The sequence below is a fragment of the Excalfactoria chinensis genome, chromosome 23 (assembly GCF_039878825.1).
Source record: "Excalfactoria chinensis isolate bCotChi1 chromosome 23, bCotChi1.hap2, whole genome shotgun sequence".
In the NCBI taxonomy this organism is placed as follows: Eukaryota; Metazoa; Chordata; class Aves; order Galliformes; family Phasianidae; genus Excalfactoria; species Excalfactoria chinensis.
The window spans coordinates 2,048,983-2,065,984 of NC_092847.1; the positions used below are offsets into that span (position 1 = coordinate 2,048,983).

At 48.2% G+C, this 17,002-nt stretch overlaps 1 protein-coding gene across 1 annotated transcript; it reads right to left on the minus strand.

The window, feature by feature from the left end:
- Positions 1-5,065: 5,065 nt before the first annotated feature.
- Positions 5,066-7,227, minus strand: IL10 (interleukin 10). The gene is made up of 5 exons (XM_072356225.1): positions 7,075-7,227; positions 6,147-6,209; positions 5,783-5,935; positions 5,361-5,426; positions 5,066-5,158 (listed from the first exon to the last, which is right to left on the minus strand). Exons 1-5 carry the CDS (start codon positions 7,225-7,227, stop codon positions 5,066-5,068), a joined length of 528 nt encoding a protein of 175 aa, XP_072212326.1.
- Positions 7,228-17,002: the final 9,775 nt, after the last annotated feature.

The window sequence follows — 17,002 nt, forward strand, 5'->3', positions numbered from 1 at the left end:
CAGGATGGGGTTTGGCCATTTCTTCTGATTTGGGGCCGCTTCATGGGCTCGTTGCTAATTAGGCCTTCTTGAGTACTTTAATTTAAACACCAGGTATTAGTTGCTTGACCCTATGGTTAGGTGGGTCCTGCTGAGTTCTTGCTTTGAATGTAAAATCACAGAGACTTTGGACAGCCCTCATCAGGACGATGTTGACTGTCAGTGTGTTATGGATATAAGGGCTGCGCTGGTGATAGGAGCTGGGCTCAGCATTGCAAAAGTGAGAAACTGAAGTTTCATCTCGGGGGGAGAAAAAGAAATTTGGCATTGCTGCCAGGAAATGAACCTTGCAGCCCTGCCTTGACCCCCTGGATTGCCTGGAGCAAAGATCTCATTGCTTCAGGGTGTGATGAGAGACGCTGCAAGAGGCAGAAGCACAGAAAGCAGAGATGCGAGGTGAGAGCTGGCTGGTGTGTGTCATTGCATTGCCATCCCTATCCAATGGAGATCTCCATCTCCTCCTCAGTCAGAAAGCCCAGCACTTGGACTGAGCATCCAAGGAGCTGATGTGGCTGGGAGCTAACACAGTGATCTCCCTTCCATATCACAGTACAATGGGGTGAGTCCCTGTTAGAGCTGCTCTCAGCCCCTTTCACAAATTAATAGATGGAATAGGATGAAAAAACAACGCAGGGATCACACATCTCTCTTAGTAATGCACCCCCTCAGGGCTCAGTTCCAGCACTGGGAGCCAGAGCCCTCAGGATACATCAGGATGGAGTGATTGAGAGCAAAGAGGAAAGCAAACGGTGGCTGTTCCTGTTGGGTCCCTGCGCTGAGGGTAAGCAGCCCTTAGTCATCATGAAACATCCTGCGTGCCGAGGAGACACACAGAGCTCAGTGCAGCCCAATGCACAGCATGGGAAGGAGCTTCACTGAAAGTGGGTGGCTTGATGAGAACCGCCGCCCCCCAAGGGCCCGGCTCTGCTGTGGGTGCAATGGGAGGAACCACTTTGCTTTGCACATCCCACTGTCCAAACCCTGGCACTTTGCGTATCCCATTGCACAGCCCTGGGGTAGCAGCTGTGGATGCAATGGGTGGAATTGCTTTGCACATCCCCTGGCCCCTCATATCCATTGGTTTTGCTAGTGATGCTCCTTCTGCTGTGCTTGGTTTCTGGGACAGCAGCAGTGAGGCTGCTTTCCTGGGCATGGCTCTGTGCTATGGCTGGAAAAGGAGGCAGAGTGCTCAGCGATGCTCTATAACACCCGAGCATCGCCAGTAACCATTGCAATGGTGCAACAGGGTGGAAATGGGCAGGTGTAGGGCTTTAGCAGTGCTTTTTGTAGGGATGTTTGGGATACACTGAACCCTTTCTTCTCTTCTGTTTGCCTTACGTCTCGCTCTGCTCTTCAGAAAGAGGAGAGTTTGTGATAGGAACCTGCAAAGCACCGATTTCAGTCACATGGGGCCAAAATCTAGGGCACGGAGAGGCATTAGCATGGCCCAAAAAGCTGAAAAAAACATTAAATAACAAGTGTTAACTGTAACCACAACTGAAATCGGGAGAGTTCTGAAAGCTTTTGCAGTTCTGATGTTGTGTTTTTTGCTGCTTCGGTGCCCTCATGCATGGCACTGATATTTGGGTCCCTGTCATGTGTGGCCGTTTGAAGTGGTGCTGCTGCCCAAAGGAATGCTTCCTCCCTGTTAGCAGAAGGTGATTGGCTTTCAGGAAAGGTTCCAAAGAGGATAGAATGGAAAACATAGAAGGAATTGCTGCTCCAGGTGCGGGCACTCTGATGCATTTCCACCCTTGGTGTGTTCCCCGTTTGAATTGGCTTATGGAGGAGGGAAGAGCTAATGCTTGGATATCCCAAAGTCCTCTGGAGTTTGTGTGAGTGATTGAACTGAAGCAGTGGTGAAACCACGACTGTTTCACCTGTGCTGACTCTGCACGGATGCTCTCCCAACTCTTTGCTCTGGGCTCTGTGTTCTCCTTGAATCCAGGTGTTTTTATGATGGATGGGGAGGCTGCCCTCATGGCAACACCTCATAGAGCTGCTGGTGCCCACAGTAGTGATTCACCCAACAGCTTGTCTGTTTCACCATGAAATCATCTGACTTTGGGGTTGTGCAAGCCTGGACTTTGCTGGTTGTCCCCAACTCTTCTATGCCTCAGAGCATGCCCTGTTTGAAGCATGGGCTGGGTTCTGCTGGGTTCTTAGGGAGGAAAATAAAGATGAGGAGCACGTTCTCGGCTTTGCTGTTGGAAGGAAGCCTTGTTGGTGGGGCACAGAGAGAGCTGGGTGGGTTTCCATGCAGCGTTGGCTTCAATGTGGCAGCTCAGGTCAACTGCTCTGTTTGTGTTCTGGTTGGTTTCTGATGTCCTGCATTGCTTCACCCTATGGGAGCTGAGGCTCTGGGATTCAGGCAATGGGGTTTTGCTCTCAGGAAAAGAAAGAAATAGAGATACCCAGTGAGGGAAACCATTTGCTTCCGTGGGATAAGAAATAAAACCAACAAACAAGCAGAAAACCACCGCCTGTGAGAGATGTGACAGTCCCACGCTGTTACTGTAACACCCAGACTGACTGAGATTGGCAGGAACTACATCAGCACTACACAGTGTGGGATAATGAATGCAGCACCACAGCCAGAATATGGGACAGAAAACCTTGGGGTGCACGAGCAGCTGCAATGCCAAATCCCTGTGATATAGAACACTCATTTGGTTGCATTTCTCCCTAAAGGCTGATGTTTTAGGTGCGTGCTGGTAGATGCTCAATGGGCTGGGACAGGATGCAGCCTGAGTGGTGCATGGGCCATGTTCTGCTTTGAGGTGGGTGTGAGTCACAGCCATGACTTGGGATGGCCCTGGTGTGTCCAGTGAGAGATTCTGGCTTTGGTTGCCCAGGCAACTTCTTCAGGGCTTTCCAGGGGGAAAACTCCTAGGGGATGAGACGTGCCTTTAGTCACAGGTGTGTGTGCATGTGTTTAAACCACCAGGTCAGTGTTGTGTTGCAGACATCCCTGTGTTTTGGTGTCCCCTTGCAGAGCACAGCTGTGCTCAGTGTCCTGCACCGAGATGCTCAGGTAACTGGAAACCTTCCTTCTCTGTACAGTACGAGGCATCCCATCTGCTTCCTTCCTGTGGTTAACTCAGCAGAGTGACTGAGCTTTACTGAAAAACTCACCGCCAAGCTGACTCAGCCTTTTCCCAAGGCAGGGGCAGGTGCTGAGCTCTCTGGGCTCCTACCTGCATTGGATGCTGTGAGCTCAGGGGACACAAGTCACGTAGAAGGGGTGAAATGCAGGGCTGGTGTTAGCGTGGGGTGGAGGTGGTGTCTCCTGTCCGATCTGGGGTCAGGGCCTCATCTGATGGAGAACAAGGTTGAAGCCATAGAATCATTGAGGAAAGGCTATAGGATCGCCAGGTCCAATCCCACCCCATTCACACTGTGCCTGCTGACCACATCCCTCAGTGCCAGCCATGGGCTGCATGGGGTCAGAGCTTCTCTGCTATAACACAATGGCAAAGGGATGGCTGGCAGACTGTTTGTTCCAGTGAGTATTTCATTAGGAATCTGTATTTAAATGTGACTCCTGTGGGTCTTTTTGCTTCTCTGGTCATTAATGCACGCATTGAGTCCTTGGTGGTCCTCCCTGTGTGCACCGGTTTCCCATTGCCTCCATACACTGGTGATGCTTTACAGCCACGTTAACAGCTTGGAAGAACAGAGGGGAGCCTTTTATTTGCCACAAGGTCTTTATTAGCAAAAATAATATCTTTCTTTCCATGCAAACTGGTGGAGCCTCTCACACAGTGACCTCCAGTGAGGCACTGCACTAGGAATGCTTCCCATGGGGATGCCCTTCCACCTCCATACACACCAGAACAGGATAAATCACACATAAATAGTCACTTTTCAGCAGTAATTTACAAAGTACAGGAAAGCAAACAGCGAACTGGCTGTGTTTCATCATCCTGGTGCCCAAATACTTCTAAATATTAGAAGCAAATGCCCTCCAGGTCTTGGGATGTTCATCCATCTCCTCTTGCAGATTAGAAACGAAACCAAATAGTGCCAGTGCTGCGTGCAGCTCTATGGATTTGAATGCAAATTACCCAACCCACCTTAGAATGGTGGCCAATTAAATATCCTCTAACTTCTAAAAAAATAAAGAATATATATACATATATATAATAAACATTGAATGAAACTCAACCAGAGACTGAAAACTACCCGAGTTAATTCTTCAAAGTGCAGAGTGTCCGACCCAGCAGCTCTGGAAGCCAGTTGACAGCAGCCTTTAAATCAAGTTCTATTAGAACCAATGCTTAATTCCTATCACTAATTCTCTTTGACCTGGAACAGCACACAGGCTGGGGTTAAGAGCCAGGCTGAACAGAGCTATTGCTGAGGCAGTCATGTGTTGTTTGCTGGGGAGCAGCTCCTCTCTTCCATGTGGCTTTCAATGCAAAGCAGGAGAAAACCAACCTGCTTTCAGTTACTTCTGGTCATCTTGCTCAGCGTGAGGCCTTGTGCTAATTCTGAATGTCTCAGTGCCCAATTGCAATTGTGAGACCAAAAATGGGGATGTGGTTATGGAAAGAAGTAGCTGATTGCATAAAGAAATCATAGCTGCAAGGAAGAGGAGCTGAGGGCTCATCTGGGCTTTGCAGTTGGGCTTTGCTGAGCCCAGAGCTGGGTTTGCTGCTGCCCAATTGTTCAGAGCAATTGCATTTCAGGGTAGACTCAGCTCGTTGCCCACTCCCCAGGGGGATGGGAGCTCTGAAGCAATGAATAACAACAGCACTATCACAAACAATACAGAACACTGAGCAATAAATAGTTCACCAACTAATAATACAGCGTTGTAAACATGGACACTGAGGTATGAGGGGAGAAAAAAATAAATATTAAACTCATACGGAAGGAACAAAAACAAAACAGAACCGACTTTTAAATAGAATATTGGACGTGGAGCTGCCATTGAGCTAGAAGCATTGAGCTGAGCCCCAGCACAGCACGATGTGCTTTGTAACATCACAGGGTTGGGCTGAGAGCAGCTGTGTGTGTGTGCTCACTTCCTCTTCCTCATCAGCAGGTACTCCTCGATGTAGTTGATGAAGATGTCGAACTCCCCCATGGCTTTGTAGATCCCATTCTCATCCATCTGCAGGTGAAAGTCAGCCCGTGATTCATCACCTGCCCGGCTACAGACCCCCAGCTGTGCTCTCCTTCCACCGAAACCCCTTCTATCTCCCCTCCCACTGTAGGAACACAGTGGCTGCTCTGAGCTGCACCGCGCTGCTCTGCGTCGGCACGACTTTAACATGCGTGGATCCAGCAGCAAAACAACCCTTGCAGGCACCCACCTTATCAAATGTCTCCTTGATCTGCTTGATGGCTTTGCTCCTCTTCTCGCAGGTGAAGAAGTGGTGCTGTGGAGGTGAGGGGCAGTGCATTAACTCAGTGCTGTTCCTTCCTGCTGCTCCTGGGGTGATTCAGCCCACGTCAGCTGCTCCAGCAGTGGGGATGCAGCATTGCTGCAATGCATGCAGGTAAGGGATGCACCCCCCCCACCCCACCCCCCCACTCCATTAGATTGCATCAGACAGTGATCTGAGCATCCTCCCTATCTCTCTGATTATTAGGTATAGAGCAGGGGCAAGGAGGGACTCCATCTCATTGGGGTTTTGCTTGTACTAATTGCTTGCCCCCCCTGCCTGGCTCCTGGTCCCATCTCCCTGCCTCAGGGAGACCCAGGGACCACCCCTGCAGTACAGAGCCCACTCACACAGCGTCGCATCGTCATCTTCAGGCCCAGCAGCATGTTGCCCAGGTCGCCCATGCTCTGTTGGTGGCTGGTGCTGGTCTTCATGGCACGTGGCAGGACCTCATCTGTGTAGAATCGCAGCATCTCTGATACAGACTGGCAGCCAAAGGTACCCTGGGGAGAAGAGGGGATGCTTTGGTGGCTGTGCTTTTGCAATCTGAACCCCAGCAGTGGTGCTCAGAGGCTGGGGATGAGTGTGCATCAGCCCTGCTGCAGGCACCTTGCTGGAAGAAGGACAGTGGGAAGCATCCCAAATCAGGATCATTTTCCTTTGGTGGAAAGATGCAGAAGGGCAGTGGACTTGCACTTGAATAGTAATCCTTACCTTAAATTCATCCAGCAGTTCAGAGCTGAGCAGTTGGATGTCAAGTTCGTCATCTTTGGATTGCTGTAGGAGAATGCAATAGAAGATTGCAGCTCTGTTTTCCTATTTGCCTCACTCAACGACTGCTCTGTTTGCTTGCATTTATGCTTTAACCCCCCTGAGACCCCATCTCCAGGGGCTCTCTGTGCCTCCGGCTCCTGAGCCAGGGCTGAGCTGATGCTGCACAGAGCATCACCCCATGGTCCCAGAGTGCTCAAAAGCTTTTCTGAGAGAGAAGAAAGTTTTATTCCTAATATTAATTGAAAGACTTGCAGCAGGCTTGTAGTCTAATAATTTCATAGCTAATACAAGCAGTGCTGCTCATCTGGCTTTTAATCCAGAGAGTTATGTTGCTTTGTTGCTCAAGCATGATGGCATCAGCTGAAGGAGGAACCCCAGGGTGAGCACCCATCCCTGCAGCCCTGCAGCATCAACGGGTGCTCAATGCTGCTCTATATGCAGAGCAATGAGATTTGACACAAGGCAATCGCTCAGGCTTCTGTGGCTCTGTCAGAGAAAGTCTGTAGCAAAAGATTTCCCTTTTCAGACACTGCTGGCTTCAGTGAGACCGGAGCTCATTGCCCTGATGAATTTAATCCCTTGCTGCTAAGTCAGTGCGTGATTTGCTCTGCGACTTTTAAGGGGAAGTCTGCACAGTAAGGCTCACATTATGAAACGTCTCGAGTTCATTATAACTAAAACAAGGAAGAAAAACCTTTCGTGATATCTCTCAGCAAGCAATGAAACCGAAGGGCAGCCCATAGCGCAGCACACGGCCAAATTGCTTCTGCCCAGAGGAACCTGTTGTTCCCTCACCCAAATCACTCAGCTCTGCAAAACAACCCCCTGAAACAGAAGGAGAAGCAGGGTACTGCTTTGTCGTACTTACAAAATAGTCCTTAATTTCCTCAAACTTCACCCTCATCTCCCGCAGCCGGGCGGGCAGCAGCTCGGAGAAGTGCAGGCAGGTGGGCTCTGAGCAGCAGGCAGGAAGGGTGCAAGCAGCCAACAGCAGCAGCAGGGCCTGGTAGCAGGTCTGCATCCTGGGGTCTTTATTCTGCTGCTGTCCTTGGTTGGATGCCACTGGAGGGCAAAGCACAGCTCTGCAGCCTTCACCTTGATGGAGACACTCATTTATACTCTCAAAGCATCGCAGTTTCCTTCCTGACTGGTGATATTAAGGGTATAAGTCACTCACTCAATAAACCCAAATGTCACTTGGGTTTCCCGTCAACTTTGGGTTTCCTGTTCTCTTGACCCCCCTCCCCTCCTCACTACCCATTAAATCTTTTGTGCTTAGACTCTGCATTTTTTTTTTCTATTGCTTGCTTCTTGTAAATTTAAATGAGGCGTCAGATACAAAACGAAGAAGGAAAGGTGCTGTGTGAGCTCACATCTGCACTTCGCAGCCACCTTTTATTTTTAGAAGAATGCTTTGCTCTCGGGGGAAAAAGTGTTTCTATATTTAAGTCTCTCTACAAGCTGATACCTGTGATCCCCAGCACTGAGCATCACAGCACTCAGTGAAGCTGTCCAGGTGCTCAGCACTCCGGCATTGCTCTTAACCAACCTGCTCAAACACTCTCACCTCCTTTAGCACCGTGATGCAAATATGCAACACTCTGAATCTTCTTTTCTTCTTTTTAGTGGAGTTAAAGCAAAGCCAATGTGAACTCTCACAGCCCTCAGCTGGTGTTTTACCCAGGCATTACCATGGTCAGACACGATGGGGACTTGGGCTCTGCATGCTTCCCTACTAGTAATGAGAACAACTATCACTTTCTTACTGTGTTTCCTAGCAGCATGTGCTGAGTTTTATTGCACTCTATCATGGGACCCACTGTTTGCACATCGATGTGCGCCGCTCACGTGTCCAAGCTGAACATGAAACCTTTTCTTTCTTGTCCTTGGATGCAGTTTCGTTTCCAAGAAATGGACAACAGCCCAAGCCAAGCCCCCAGCACCAGCTCCATGAACTGGGTGTGCTCTCCTCCCCACTGATAAAAGTGACCATTGCAGTGCTGAAGATAACTCCACTGACGTCTCTCTTTCTTCCGTTTTCTTTCACACTCACTTTTTATATAGTTTTATACTTGCTTCCTTTTGATGATAAGACTGTCATCCAAGAAAGAGAAAGCAGAGATTAACTTGGCCTTTCTGGTGTCTTCCTTGAAGGCTTTTCTGCTATTTGGATGCGGCATTCCCTTCACGCTGCCTCCAGCTTATTGCTTGGGACAAGTCACTCCAATTCTCATTTATTTCACCACCTTGAGCCTCCTTCAGTGTGAATTTGCAGACCTCACTGAAGGAATTTGTTACAACTAATGGTGGAAGAATGCAGAAAACACCTATTTATATTTGATTTAGAAAACAAAAGGAAGTTTTGTGTTAGAACTTGCATGAGTAAGGGCAGATGAAGTGTGCGTCTGTAATCAGGCGAGGTAACTTCTCTAAACACAGCAGCGCTGAGGGGTTTTGTCTGGTTTGTTTTCCTTCTGTTGATGTTGTACCTTTCCCAAAGGCTGGGAGGAAGAGTTTTCCCAATGAATCACTGTAGAGGCACAGAAATTCTATCTGAATCAGTGTGCGTCATGGGGACCGTGCCCCACTTTTCTTCCCCTGTTTGTAAGCCTCGGTGTGGTTTCTTCCCTTGACCATCAGCAGTGAGGTCGAGAGGCCATGAGGAAGGAGAAGGACAGCAGCTGACTCAGACCAAAATGTGTAGCATTAATGTGTACAAGTATTAATGAAATGTGTGGCCGTTTCACTGTCGCTGTCCCACAGCTCCGTGCTTTCACTTCATGGTGTGAGGTCATATTTTGGATAACTCCAAGCTGCCTCAGGTTGGTAGAGCTGCGTGAGCACGACCTGGTGGCTGCTGAGTTCCATGGGAACCCTCCTGCTGGGTGCAGGGACGTGGCATCACCTGGAGCTCACGCCATTCTCTGTGCAGCTTGGGACCAAAGCAGTGACTTGGTTGGTCAATGTTGGGAACCCTCCTTGCAAACCGTGCCATGCTCTGCAAGGGTTGCTCAGCACAAGTCTGAGCGCTTTGCTCGCGCCTCGGCGTTGGCATGGCAAGACTTGGGCTCTGGCCATGGTGCTGACTGAGGGGTCTTGGCCTGGGGTCGTCCCACGCTTTCCTTCCTGCCAAGGAGCTGAGCTCATGTTTCCAAACTTCACTTCTTCTCAGCAATCTTTGCTCTCCATGAAGTCATCTCAATACAGCACCCAGACCACGCTGAGCAGCGCCCTTATGCAGTTCCCTCCTCCCTGTTTTGGAACCTGCTTTGTTTTTCAGCTGCACACCCTGTAAGCCAGTTGCGTCCATTCCACAAAGGAAACTGCCCTGCGCACGCACGATGCTGGCCGTGTTTACCTGCGTTTCCTTCACCATGGCAGAGATTTTGACGGTGCAGTTTCGCTCTGACTCACCACCGCTTAGTGCTGTGGAAACGCGTTGACTCTGCAGTACTACGATGCAAGTAGCATGAATGAATAAAGCACCTTTCCTAAAGAGTGTCCGAGGACGTGGGTGTATTTCTAAACCTTTAGGAAACAGCTTTCATGATTGCCAAGAAGGTCGTTTCAGGAAGGAAACGTTACTCAAAAGCCTTTTGCACTCTTTGATGCCGGCAGCTTCCATAGGGGCAACTTCTCCCATTTCTTTTTTTCCCCTCTGGGTCTCAATCATTGCCTTTGGACAAAGGAACATGGTGTATTTCATGGGCTATCATAGAACTGTAGGAACTGCCTAGATTTCCATGCTGTTTAACATCACGTTTCTTTCCCCCAGTTCCCTACTTCTCATCCATCCCTATTTGCTGTCAGCGACACCGGGGAAGTGGAGGCTTTGCTGCCTCTCATTCACCCACTATGAAACACCCATTTGCTCTCTCGGCAGCACCCTCTCTGGTGACTAACAGTTTCTGACACATGAAACACATCGCTTTTCCTTCACGATCTTTTGCTGTCAAGGCACAAAGTTGGACTTTTCACTTCTGGAAAGCAGCTTTCTAGCACTTGTCGGAATCTGCAGCTTGACTCATCCCAACCTCAAGAGATAAATCCCAAATTACTCTATGGAAATTTAACCCGTGTCATGAATTGTATTGTCATGTAACATCTAAGAGTCCCGGAATAGGTTACTAATCATGAATAGACACATTTTTGTGACCTTTAATGCAACTTCTACTATGACACAATCTTACATAAGAATTTCTTAGTAAGTCCTGAACTTCCATTTGAACTAAACAAGACTGGAATCCTAACCTAAAAACACGGGGCAATGGAGATTTGCAACTTGCAGTATCTTTTTTAATTAGATGAAGGAGTGAGCTCTCACAGCTCATAGAACTGAATGGATTCTTCTAAGTAGAGTCTAAATAGAATTTCTAACTGGAGTTTCTAGAGTCATTAAGAACGGCGCAATGCATTGCTTAGTGCTGGGTTATTTAAGCAGCAGCAGCTCAGAACCAAACAGCCCTTCACCCAGTGGGAAGGAGGAGGAAACTGGGAAATGAAAGAAAGAAAGAAAGAAAGAAAGAAAGAAAGAAAGAAAGAAAGAAAGAAAGAAAGAAAGAAAGAAAGAAAGAAAGAAAGAAAGAAAGAAAGAAAGAAGAGAGAGAGAGAGAGAGAGAGAGAGAGAGAGAAAGAAAGAGAGAAAGAGAGAAAGAGAGAAAGAGAGAAAGAAAGAGAGAAAGAGAGAAAGAGAGAAAGAGAGAAAGAGAGAAAGAGAGAAAGAGAGAAAGAAAGAAAGAAAGAAAGAAAGAAAGAAAGAAAGAAAGAAAGAAAGAAAGAAAGAAAGAAAGAAAGAAAGAAAGAAAGAAAGAAAGAAAGAAAGAAAGGAGAGATAAAGTAGAAGTTTAAAACTATTTTCTAAGGTAGAAAGAAATAGCACTAATGATGATAATAATATATATATACCCGAAGAAGCAATGCAGAAAGCAGTTGCTCACCACCTGCTGACCAATGCTCAACCAGTCCCCGAGCAGCAGCTGCCACCCAGCCAGCTCTCCTCTGTCTTATAGCTTTCAGCAAGATGTCATATGACATGGCACATACATTGGGCCAGTTAGATCATCATCCCCTCCTATGCTCCCCCAGCACCTTGTGCACTCCAGCTCCTTTCCTGCAGGAGAGTACAAGAAGCTGAAAGAATGAAACACCCTGGACTCTGTGCAGCACTGCTCAGCAATGTCTAAAAGATCCATGTATTGCCAATATAGTTTTTCTCTTCACCTCAGACACTGTGAAGGAAACCAGCTCTGCCAGCAGGCACAAGACCAGCATGTCATAGTGAGCTGCAGCTGACAACACCTTGGCAGTGCCACGTTTCCAGCCCTGAGCTCCCAGCTGCTGGGCATGAAGCTGTGGTGGTTTTTTTTTTGCTCATTGAATGCTGCAGAGCAGTTGAGAAATCCTGGGTTTTCTCTGGCAGCCCATTGTGTTCAGAGCAGCATGTGCTGGTTGTGATGCTGTGTTTGCATGCATTGTGCCTGTCACCCCACAACCCCTGGGATTCCCCTCGTGCCATTGTCACCTGCCCCAAATAGCAGTGGGGTGGAGCGGGGGGGACTGTCTATCTAGCACTGCTGTGAACTGGGCATGGATTTGGTGACATGGTATCACTGGCCTTGGACTGAAATGTGGTGGCCGAGTCAGGTTGAATTACAATTGATATTTCCAAGGCGAAGACAAGGAACAAGGAAAGAGTTTCATGATGCAGATTCCCAGCACAGTCACCCCAAATTTGTTGCTGGCACTGCTGCTCCTTCAGAAAACTATGCAGGAAAATAGAATGGCTCGAGTTTTTCATCCTCTTGCACTTTCTTATTTTGAGCTGGTGATGTGTATTTAGTTCCCCCCAAACTGGGAGTTCTATGGTGGCCATGGGCTGCACTTTGCTTCCATGCCACTTGCAGAAGAAGGGAAATAATCAGCATTTGACCCCCTGTGTGTAAGGAAGCAGAGATTTCTGATAAAAAAATAAACATGAAATCTATTTAATGTCCACCTGGATTTAAACATTCTCATTAAATGTCAGGTACCTCCTGCTGGGTGCTTAGAGCACAAAGAGGCAAAGATCAGCAAGAGGAGAGCTGTGGCAGCGCTGCTTTCCATGTCCCTTCAGACATCTGTAAGTGGGAAGTTGGAGATGAGTCTGAATGGTGGAAACCCCCCACGTGCTGAAATAAATGCTTAAAAAAAAGAAGAGATCGGGGAGGCAGGGAGGGTGGTGGGGAGGAGAAGAAGGAAACAAATCAGAAGAGAACTTCCCTTGCTGGCTGCTGCCTGCTCAGGACAGAGAAGAGCAGCCATTCGTTGCCTTTTCCTCTTGTCTGGCCACAAACTATAAAGTCGAGGAAGGACGTTTGTTGGTCACTTTGTGTATGGCAAAAATGTGCTGCTGCAATGGATGGAATCTCATTTCCCAAGGGTTCACATGGAGAGGCACACGCTGGGGTGTGGGACAATCCCTGTACCATGCTGGGGTGCTCCATGTGAATGAGCACTTTGCATGTCAGAATCCTTCTGGTAACATTTCCCATGTTGATTTGCCACATTTCCATTAAGAAATGATAAATGAGATGGGGAACCCTTTGCTCTCTCCCTCCTTCTGTGCTCCTCCTCCTCATGGGGACGAAACCTTGGGGCTGTGATATCTGCACCCTGAACTGCGCTCGGGGCAATATTAACCCCAGACCGAAACCTGCATGTGAGCTCTGGGTGATGCACAGCTCATGCAATGAAACGTGTTTCGGTTTTGGTGAAAGGTAAGTGGATGGGAGTTCAGCCTGGCCACCAGGATGATTAATTTGTTCCCCAGATAATTGAGAAAATCGAGCTGATAGCTGTCAGTTTCTCCTCTATTAGGCATCATTTAGTGCCTGTGCTGTCAGCATATTTCGCTCTCCCAGGCAAACATGGCTCTATGAGACACAGTCCATTGCAGGGGAGTTGGACTGTGTGATCTTTAAAGGTCCCTTCCAATTCTAAGGATTTTATGACTCTATGTGGCCTGCTCTTGCTTATGGGGGACGTGACTTCCACATGGTCCAAACAGAGTGTGAGAAGTGATCCTCCCATACTGCATGAAGAAGTGAAACACTGCAATAGATGGTAACAAGAAAATGGATATCCTGATTGCAGCTCTGATTGCAAAAGAGGAAAAGGGTTTAAAATTAGAAAACTAAGCCTATTACATCCAGATTCTACAGGGAAGATGTGTACAGGGCTTCTTGTGGGTTTGAAAAGTAGAAGTCAATGTTATTCAATTGCTTTTCATGCACAGCTCTCCCCCCAAGGAACACTCTATAGTACAGTTTCATTTCCCCGCGAGGAGCTGAGCCCTGCTGCCACTGCAGCTCGGCTTCACTGCCTCCTCTTGCCTTGCATCACTGTCACCATTTGTTAGAGAATCCCAGTTGCTAATATGTCAGACACCCACATCAAAAGGCTTCTTAAACCTCCTGGAAACTGAGAAGCCTCATTGATTAAAGCTGGGTTTAATCTCGTTGGCTGATTTGAGTCTCTGATATCGGAGATGTGTGTTGTTTGAGAATGGATGCGTAGCTCAGCATGGGCGCTGATCTTTGCATCATGCATCAGTGGGAGCTTTCATTCGTGTTCAGCAGCAAGGCAGATTTTCTCAGGCTCTTTAACCCCAGTTTTTGCTGAAATGCTGATTTCCTTATCACGGAGGGGAAAAGGGAAGAAGTGAACCATCAAAGCTCACTGTGAAATCTTGGTGAAACGATCACGAGCGCACCGTGTGCTCGAGCAAGGACTGCAAAGCCTTATGGAAACCTCCCTTGCTGCTGTGGGGTTGGGGCAGGAGTTCTCTGAGAGCAATTTGATTCCCCATCCAACTCCAGGAGTTGGTAGGGATGAGTTCCCTGCCTCAATCCTGCTTGGTGCACCTGCCAGGATTATGATGCTAAGATGTGCCTTGTGCGCTTCCCTTTGAGGAAGATGGAACTGATGACAACAACCAGAACATGAGTTCATGCTTTATCAAAGCTGGGTTAGCAAGTATTTAACCCTCACCACCCCCCACCCTCCTACTCCGGTGACTAAATTAATGGTTTTCTGCAGAACAGCTGTGCCGATGCGCAAAACCCCTCCGCAAAGATGAATCTTAGAGGAAAAATATGAAAACTCTCTTTTTTTTTTTTTCTTTTCTTTTTTTTTTTTACATTTATTTTTAACCTCTTTAGGTAAAATCCTGGCTTGGTGACAGCGCTGCCAAGAGTGACTCATGTGTGTGACATCACGTCGGCACTGTGAAGGCGGTGGCTGAAGCAGCGGCACTTTCTGTGATGCACAACCAGGAGTTGGGGACAACCAGAAAGGACAGCAGGACCCCGGAGCAGAGGATGGGATGTATAGGGTTGTGCTATCAATACCCTACATGGCTGAAAGAGCTGCAGAGTGATGGTGGGGGTGTCCCCCAGGGGATGCTCTGGGTTGGATGGTGGGGATGCTCTCCCAAAGCTCTGTGGAGGTGTTGGTGGTGGGGTATGAGCTGCTCTGTTTGCATATGTGATAAGCAATGATATCCCTGGGCTGTGTGTTGGTGTCCTGGCCAACATAGGCTCTTCCAGATGAAGATCAACCTGAGGAAAGAAACATGCCTGGCAAGGCGGAACGCCTACAGGACATTCCAATCACAAACTTCAGGGCAGCAGCTTTGGGTAGAGGAAGAACAAAGCTTTTGGGTACCTTTCTTGGGTCTCAAGCCCTGATGTGACCCCCGGCACTGCCACCCTGCTGATGGCAATGTGGGCATCAGTGTGGGTTTGGCTCCCTGGGCTTTAGGCATCACTCGTCCCTGATGCGCCGGGTGAGGCTGAGCCTGGGAGGCAGAGAGCAGCCTGAATTTCAGAATTATTCAAGTGGTTTTGGTTAGAAACGTGACTGAGAAGAGGGCACACAATGTACCACACCTATCAGCCAATTACTCCGCGCAGAACTCTGAGTCATTTGACGAGTTTACTAAGAAAAACAATTTTCTACTTTTGTCAGCAGCTGTGGCTGAGCGGGCGGTGCTGCTCTGATAGCAGTTCCCTGCTTGAGAATGGATTGCACTAATTAAGAGAGAGCAGAGCAGTCAGGTTTTCGGGGCTCGGATGGAGCACTGCAGTGTGTTTCCATGAGAGCAGCAGCTCACACGATGTGGTGATTGCCTTCAGGGCAACCCCTGGGTTCGGAGTTCCCATTCGTTCCAATGGGGGTTGAGATGGGCTCTGGGTTTGAGAGTCAGGCAGTAGCTTGACAGTGATCCCTGACATTAGGCAAGGTCTTGATGAGCTGCAGGATCACCAATGGAGATGGCAAACTCTACAATATGCTTTTTCTATGTTTGCCCTGCCTGGCTGAGTTGGTTTTTGTGGATGTTCTCCTGATGCACAGCATGAGTTGCTCCCTGAGCCCACGTATTATTGCAGTTCTCTGCTTATTACATCTGGATTCTTCTTTTATTAAAATGAGTGCTGGCATTTCTGTCATTCATGTCTTCTCATTCTGGAGATCTGTGTACAAATCATTATCAGCTTCAGATCTGATACGATGGAGTACCTAAAACTGCTGTGAAATGAGTAATGCAACTGAATGACAAACCAAGGATGGTCTGCAAAGCATGCTCTTATAGCATGAAACTACATTGAGATATGCTATTGAAACATACATTATCACTCTGAAATCCTTTACTGGAAATCCAGACTCAACCTGTGTATGTGGTCAGTCATTGACAGAGCAGCTCCTATTGAGGTCAGGGTATCTTGGTGGTGGTTTTTTTGGCTGGTTGCTTTTTAGGATGAAATAAAAGCTTCTGGATCTCTGAATGACTGTGGTGTTGGGTCAGCAGGGGCTGGTCAAAGTGCTGCTCAAAGGCTGCTTTCCTCTTCTGATTTGAGATTTGGAGTCAAATTAGTGATGCGGAGGGCCTGTCCTCTTACCTTGTAACCCTGATCACGGTGACAGTGGAGATGGCAAACCCTACCATGTGCTGCTGTGACAAGTTATTTGGGTCCTAGCCGCCTTCTGGGCTGTCTGGAAGGATGGAACAGGGGCACGTCCCCAGGGTCCAGCCACACATCAGAGCCTGAACGATGCTGGATGTGCCCCAGGCATTCAGTTCCCACTCTACCATCTGATCTCAGCTGCATCATCACACTGTGCTTCAAAAATCCCTACTTCTTTTTTTTTTCCTCTTCCTTTCCAGATAGCATGAGCCACAGCTTGCTGGTTTATTGGGGATATTCTCCTGCTGATGCAGCTGGCACATGGTCCAGACCCTCTGCTATGTTTGCTGAGAGGGGAAAACAGAGCATCACCCCATCGCCCATCAGCTTCCCCCATGGGGTGGATTTTGCATTGGGTTTCTCACACATTGGTGCTGGGCTCGCCTGCCTCCTGGGTGCCAGTTACCAAAAAGGGAAAGGTTTTGTTACCAAAAGGAATAAAGAGAAATCCTTTCTTCTCATCTGCAATTTACATAATGAAGTAAGAACTCACTGCTCTTCCCTCATTTCCCTGCAGGGCTGGGTGTACACAGTGTGCCTGGGAAAGCTGCAGGCACGTTTGGGTTCTTGCATGCCTCTTCCCCTCTGCTCTGAGCAAAACTTTTGCTGCAATTTTACGAGCAGCAGCTGGGGATTTGGAAAGGAAGGTGCAGATTAACAGGCATGTGCTGCTGAGGATCACTCCAAAGCTTTGACAAGATGACATCCAGCCTGAGGTGGGTGCAGAGCTGCCTTTGGCTGGTTTCTTTTAAAGGGAGCAGGGAGGCATGGTGGGTGCATTTGTGGCCATTT

Excerpts from the sequence above, each read along its gene's own strand:
- IL10 (XM_072356225.1), bottom strand. The coding sequence starts at position 7,227 with ATGCAGACCTGCTACCAGGCCCTGCTGCTGCTGTTGGCTGCTTGCACC. Across the intron at positions 6,210-7,074 it reads AGGAAATTAAGGACTATTTT|CAATCCAAAGATGACGAACT; the intron begins GTAAGTACGACA and ends ATTCTCCTACAG. Across the intron at positions 5,159-5,360 it reads TCAAGGAGACATTTGATAAG|ATGGATGAGAATGGGATCTA; the intron begins GTGGGTGCCTGC and ends TTTCACCTGCAG.